At 31.3% G+C, this 7,086-nt stretch overlaps 1 protein-coding gene across 4 annotated transcripts; it reads right to left on the bottom strand.

The window, feature by feature from the left end:
* Positions 1 to 374: 374 nt before the first annotated feature.
* On the bottom strand, positions 375 to 5,149 carry LOC113850397 (putative disease resistance protein RGA3). Of its 4 annotated transcripts, none has more exons than XM_027480931.1 (4): positions 5,021 to 5,149; positions 1,880 to 4,855; positions 1,053 to 1,138; positions 375 to 929 (listed from the first exon to the last, which is right to left on the bottom strand). In XM_027480931.1, exon 2 carries the CDS (start codon positions 4,807 to 4,809, stop codon positions 1,891 to 1,893), a length of 2,919 nt encoding a protein of 972 aa, XP_027336732.1. In that variant the 5' UTR covers positions 4,810 to 4,855; positions 5,021 to 5,149; the 3' UTR covers positions 375 to 929; positions 1,053 to 1,138; positions 1,880 to 1,890. The 4 variants fall into 4 exon arrangements, with proteins under 4 accessions (XP_027336732.1, XP_027336731.1, XP_027336734.1 ...); XM_027480930.1 differs by having other exon boundaries at positions 407 to 929; positions 1,880 to 4,940; positions 5,021 to 5,142; XM_027480933.1 differs by lacking the exon at positions 5,021 to 5,149 and having other exon boundaries at positions 407 to 929; positions 1,880 to 4,444; positions 4,600 to 4,834.
* Between the last annotated feature and the right edge of the window lie 1,937 nt (positions 5,150 to 7,086).

The raw sequence follows: 7,086 nt of genomic DNA, 5'->3' as shown, positions 1-7,086 counted from the left end.
CAATTTAGATGCCTTTCAACTTTCTAATAGAACCATCAAGATTCATTTTAACATGACCCATTTGCACTCACTAGTTGGCTTACCAGGTGTAAGTAACTAGGTCCAAAAGTATCATTGTGTTCAAGAATGCTAGGTGATTCAGGTTGCTACTAAGTTAATGATGTTTATGATGTTAATATAATGAATAAAGTCAGTACACCAAAATTGACGTAGATGATGTTCTTATTTAAAAACTTTTGCTTCTCTGCATCACCTCCTGTATGACCTTTTTGTCGTGAAACTAATGATATGCTGTACATTTCCATTTGTTAAACATATCCTTTGAATAAAATCTTTTTTAGCCCATAAAATCTTGTGTCGTAAATATTTTTAGCCCACAGATACAAAGCAAAAAAAATATTGCTTTGGCTAGAAATATATTAAGGCCTGGAAGTGATCAAGTACAAGGACAGGTCAATACTCCTAGGCACACACAGATCATGCGGTGACAAAAAAAATTAACCCAATGACTCAACCTGAACCAATCAGAAAATGGTCAGGTTGGTACTCTTCTAATTGTCAGGATAAAAAAAATTAGAAACAGAGCCAATCCAAACCAATTATTTTTTATTAGTTTGGGCATGTTTTTCTACTAAATCTTACTTGACCTGACAACTCCTAGGCACACACAGATCATGCCTAATTCATTTGGCTAATTCATTTCAATGTGCGTTCCGATGACAGCTGTGTTGATTCTAGTCATATATTTTGTATTATAATGTATGTATGAACTGAATTATATACTTATTCTCCTCTCATCTGTACCCGCAATGACTGTCTCATTCTGTTGCAATGAGGATGACAGAAAGAGGTTTTATACCATATATCAGTGTCAGCAGAAGATAATTGAAGGTTTGGCCAGGGTTGATGAGTGGAAGATAGCTTGTGCCCTGAGACAAAGATTTGCATCACTTAAATCTTAGATGCATAAAAGCTAAAATGTATAAAACTCAACATCAGTTGGAAAAGATGCAGGTTGATGTGCTAATACATCATTGTGAGCAGGTACATACCATTTGATCCTTTGTAAGTCCACCAGCTTTGTGATTAATGTAAATGCAGTTTCCATGTGTCGCAACCTTTGTCGTGTTATCACAATCTGTCTCATTAAAAACCACGTTATCATAATCTGTCAGCCAAAGAAAATAATATATTAAAAATTTCATTAATTGGCTACTCATCATTCTTGTGTTAAAACAGTTATACTCATTTTCATACTTTTCTATTCATATATTGAAAAGTGAATTATTTTAACTTTTTCTTAAATTTAAATTAAGAATGTTAAATTATAAATACTTTCAAAAATTAATCCAAAAAAACTAATATTCTTATAAATATTATATTTTTAAATGAGTTTATGTATTTTTCAAATACCAACAAGAGATAATATATTGATTGATTATTTTATAAGAAATTAAAATAGAAGAAAATCAGGTAAAATGCATCAAAATAGTTATCGTCAATAAAAAATTATATAAATAAGGGATAGGTGATTTAGAACGTTAAATATTTTGATTGGATTTTGACATAAGTATAATTAAAAAACAATGATCAATCATTTATCGTATAAAATGCTAAATATATTCTCATACAAGTTGAACATATGAATTAAAACAATTACCAATTAAACAAATATGTTACTCCTTTGCAAAAGAAATTAGATATTATTTTCACACAAATTTCTTTTATCTATTATCTTAAAAAACTATGAAATTATAGTATTTATCTTTGAAACAAATGAACAATAACTCAAGAACTAGTTAGAAGTATTTTATTAGCAAAGCAAATACAGTATACGACGTTTACGCTAAATAAATACGCATCAGAATCAGGTTAGTACCTTTATTATCATTAATCATGAAGAATTATTTGTGGGATGTGTGCGATTTGGCGACTAACAACACTTGTCTCTGTTCGGCATTCTTTAACTAAGAGGACACAGCACTCAACCTCAAAGATCTTTAAGTTGGTAAGACCACTCATTCCTTCGGGCAGCGATGCCAGTTTTGGGCAATTCCACAATATGATGTGTTGAAGCGACGAGAGGTTGCAAATCCAATCTGGCAGAGCCTTTAGGTTTTCACACCCACGTATGCTGATTTTTCGCAGAGGAGGAAGGCAGTTGGTGTCAAGCTTAAACCCAGCTTCAAATTCCTCAAGTGTTTCACTTTCACACCGTATAATTTCAAGAGACTCGACAGAAGTCAGATTTTGCATCCAACCCTTTGGTAAATTTATATGATCAGAAATCGCCAATTCTTTGAGCATGGAAAGAGGAGCAGCAGAGGAAGATGAGTCAGCTGAACGTGTTGACTCTGTTGTGTTCAGTGTTCCTATTAATGGTTCTGCACTGCATTTAAGCCATCCTAAATCCTTAGCGTTTGGAAAAGTTGGCATGCAAGTCAACAGTGGACAGTCTGAAACATTTAGTTGAGAAAGATGAGGAAATGAAAGAGAAGAGGAGAGATTATGTGAATCATTGATATCATCTCCCCGCCTCCGCCATCCCCTGAGCTTGGGACAACCTCTTAAGAAGAGGCTCTCCAAAGAGGGGAAGAAGGTTACTGCACCATCTTCGTAGAGATATATGTATTCCAATTCATAAAGAGAGTCCATCAGAAGTGACTTCAGGGACGGGAGACGTTCCAACGGTGGGAGACAGCCACAATTACGAAGACAAAAGAGACTAATTTCAACAACATTTGTGAGGAGAGAAAGCCAATCTGGGAAACGCATGCCTGGATAACCACCCACCTCCAATTGCTTAAGAGTACGGTGGGGCTCAAGGTTTTCTAATAATTTTAAACTGTCACTCTTACGGATGTCTCTATGCGACCAAATCAAAATCAAGGATTGAAGGAATCTTTTTTCTTTTAAATTTACATCATGTGATTCCAGAGCCACGTCTCTGACACGATCGAGATACTGAATTTTTAATTCTCCTCTCAGGTTTAAGTCTTTCAATTCATTTAATGTGCCATATCTTGTTTCTTGGCTGTCTCCCACAACAAAGATTGATAAGAATTGCAACCAGCACAACTTTCCCAACCCAACTGGCATCCCACTCAAGAAGCCATAATCAATGATGTCAAGATATCTTAAATGCTTCAATTCTCCAATTGAATCGGACAATCTGTAGAAGGAAAAAGATGACATCCTCAAGACACGTAAGTATTTGAACTTTGCAATAACCGACAAATATTCCTCCTCTTTCAATTCATACGGCAAAATCAAAGTTCGCAGTCTGGTCGGATCTAATGATTTCAACAAATGAATGGCCTCACAAGATTCCAATGATACGTGCATGGGTCTACCTTCAACTTTTTCTGCCTTACTATCCAAATAACAATAATCACCGCCGGCTACTAGCATTGCCAGATCATGCATTAAATCATGCATTTTGAAGCTAATGATCTCACCGTATTCACTATCCGCATCTTGAAAAAATGAGTTCACCAAAAACATCTTTACAAATTGATTACCGACATCTTCCATCTGCTGTTTTTCAGTTGAACATATAAGGTAACCCTGTGCCATCCATAACTGAATCAACCTATCCTTTTGAATTTTTGAATCCTTGGGGTATAAAGAGCAGTAAGCAAAACATTGTCTCATTTCTGGCGACAAGTTGTGGTAACTGAGTTTTAGAATTGGCATGATACTATCTTGCTCTTCACATAATTTCCAGAAGTCACCATGTAAAACATTCTCCCAATCACTTTCTTCGTTTTGTCCTCGTAACAGGCCTCCCAAGGTTTTAACTGCCAATGGAACCCCTTTACATTTTTTGGCTATTTCTTTCCCCATTGATTCTAGATTTTGATTCACTCCTTTGAAATCGTCCTCAAATGCAACGCTCTTCAACAAACTCCAAGATTCTTCATCAGTCAAACCTTCTAAAGGATAGGAAGTGCTAGCAGACGTTGCCTTTGCTACATTTTCACTTCGAGTTGTCACTAAAATCTTGCTGTCTTGAGCGCCACACATCAAGTACTTTCTCAATTCAACCCATTTGTCATGTTTCTCATTCCAAATGTCATCCAGTACCAACAAATATTTCTTACCACTTATTTTTTCATGAAGTTTTCTTTGCAAGTTGCCTAATGATAGTTCAACTTGGTCGCCCGTGATTGATTCTAATATTTTCTTCAGAATAGTTTTCACATCAAAGTTATCAGATACACACACCCACATTCGCATTTCAAATAAATTCTGCACTTCCAAGTCATTATACACCAACTGAGCAAGAGTTGTCTTACCCAAGCCACCGAGGCCAAGGATGGCAATCACAGAAACTTTTTGGTTTTCATTCGGATGTCTCAACAGACTAATAATCTCCCTTTTACTATCATCTCTCCCAATGATATCAGATTCTAACACGAAAGAACATGTTTCCCTCCATTCACTGTTAGTTTGCTTAACCAGCACAGAACTTGGGCTTAAATTCAATTTATCCATGTCTTCTACTACATCGTTAAAACTTTTTTGTATTTCTTTAATTTTGTCAGACATTTCACTGTACAAAGGAAATTGATTTGAAGATGAAATGGAAAGAAGTACCTTGTTTGCTTCTTTTCCTTCTGCTGCATCCCGTTTGTCTCTCCTAAACTCGATAGCAAGGTCATCTAAGAAGTCATCTGCAGCATGGAGTACTTCTCTGAAGTCAGATATCCAATTACGCACGCGAACTTGATCTTGTTTGTGGTCAGCATCAAGGAGCTCATCATTGATAGATCCAATTGTCTTCATAAGCGCTTCCAACTCATCCATCACACCATACTGCTGTCCAAATTCAAGAAAATCTGGGGAAGCTAGCCTGTGAACAAGATTTGATGAAACAGCAAATGGCACTGACTCAAACTTAGCCATGAGTTTAAGAGAACGATGAAGAAGGGTTGATACTGATATTGAAAGAGAGGAATGCAATCAATGTATAGAAACAGTGAGGAAAGAGCACAAATCTATATAATGAAATGAATACCGTAAATTAGGCCACTCATTGTTCACCCTTTTTCAAAAGTAAACCATAACTGCATCATATTCTTTTCCCTTTGTTACCAGTTTCAAAAGAGAGAGAAAAACTGTAGAAGGGTGTTTGACAGTGAGCTGCAACGTCTAAAAACAGTGTTATATGGACCCATAAATTAGGAAAGGTACACAAAAGCCGAAAAATGAAATGAATGATACAAAGTAGGCCAATTGTACCAATCTTAGTGCAGGCTGTTTTTCAACTTTCACCGATATTTCAAGAGTAAAATAACCATAAATCATACTCTCTTTGTTTTCTCTCTCTTTTGGACCCACAACATCTATTCATTTTTTAAAAATTAAAAGGTTAATTTAGGCAATTCACACTTTGCTAATTCTATATTTTTAAATTAGGATACTTTAAACGTGTTTAATCTAATAATTTTAAATTACTAAATAACTACTTTGTTTTATTAATTTTTTTATTTACTTTTAATAATTATGTAGCTTCGAGTTTCTTATTTTATCTGAAGATATGTAACAATAAAAATTAAACTATGGTGATAAAATTGTTGGATTCATGCAATTTAGCTTAAGTTAATATTTCTACATAAATAAATTCATAATTGTTTAAACAATGTTTATCTAGTAAATTATTTTTTTAATAACTTTTGTTTAAATGAGGTTAAAATGACTCAAATAAATTTTACATATATTATACTTACTAGATGTGACTTATGTGTAAGAAAATACAGAAAATATCTAAGGTGATATTAAACAATTTATTAATATAAAAGTAAATTTTTATTATGATACTCAACATTCTATTAATTTAAAATTTATTTTTTTATTATCAATTATAACTACGTCAATGCATATAAAAAAATTTATTTTTAAAATCATCATTTAAATACAAGATATAAATAAAATTTGTGTGAAAAAGATAAAATTGATTATCAATACAATCCTATAAATAAAATAAAATAAGTTTTAAAGGTACAAAGAGTAATTTTATAAATTTTTATGAAAAATTAAATCATAAATATAAGAAACCTGATATTATTAAATAAAAATAAAAGATCTAAACTGTTAATTTTCTAAAAAATATATTTAACCGTTTAAATAAGTGAACTTACTCATACACCACCTAATTACTTACTCATTTTTAAAAATCAAATAATTTCTTAATTTTTACTTACTCATTTTTTAAAAATCAAATAATTTCTTTATTTTTTTATTTTTTATTTTATTATTCTCTCTCCTCCCCCTAAAATATTTGGTATAAAAATTCTGTTAAAATTTTTTTAAAAAAAATTAAAATTGGAAATGATGAGTTTTGATATTTAGCATAAATATTTTTAAATTATGTTTTTTTTTAAGAAAACATCCTCATAAGAAAAGTAAAAATATAATATTGTCATAAAGACAAAAAATTGTAATATAAAAATATAATTATATCCTTTTAATATTTCCAAATTGTAATATAAAAATATAAATTAGGATACTTTAAATGTGTTAATCTAGTAATTTTAGACTATTAGATAACTATTTTATTTTGTTTTTGTTTTTTACCCATTTTTAAGAATTATGCAGCTCTAAATTTTTTATTGCATCTATCATATTAAAATTGCACAATCCCTATATAATTCGCTTAAGTTAAGTAAATTAATTTAGGTTAAGTTAATAATATTTTTGCTTAAGTGAATTCACGACTACTTAAGTGATATTTATTTAATGAGTTATTTTTTTCGCTAACTTTTCCTTAAATAAAGTTAAAATAACTTAAACAAATTTTACAGATATTATATTTTGTATATGCAAACTATGTGTAGGAGGACACCTAAAAGATCTAAAGTAGCATTAAACAATTTATGAATATAAAAGTTAATTTTTATGATTAATTAAAACTCTAAGTATAGATGCAAAGAACTCTAAAAATATGCAATGATACTTAACTTTCTATTAATTCAAAAATTATTTTTTAATTATAAATTAAAACTACAGCATGTAAAAAATTTATTCTTAAAATCATCACTTAAATACGAGATACATATAAAATTTGTATTAAAAAATAAAAAT

The sequence above is a fragment of the Abrus precatorius genome, unplaced genomic scaffold (assembly GCF_003935025.1).
Source record: "Abrus precatorius isolate BTA unplaced genomic scaffold, Abrus_2018 Scaffold9, whole genome shotgun sequence".
Classification (NCBI taxonomy): Eukaryota; Viridiplantae; Streptophyta; class Magnoliopsida; order Fabales; family Fabaceae; genus Abrus; species Abrus precatorius.
This window is presented reverse-complemented; position numbering and strand designations above follow the sequence as displayed.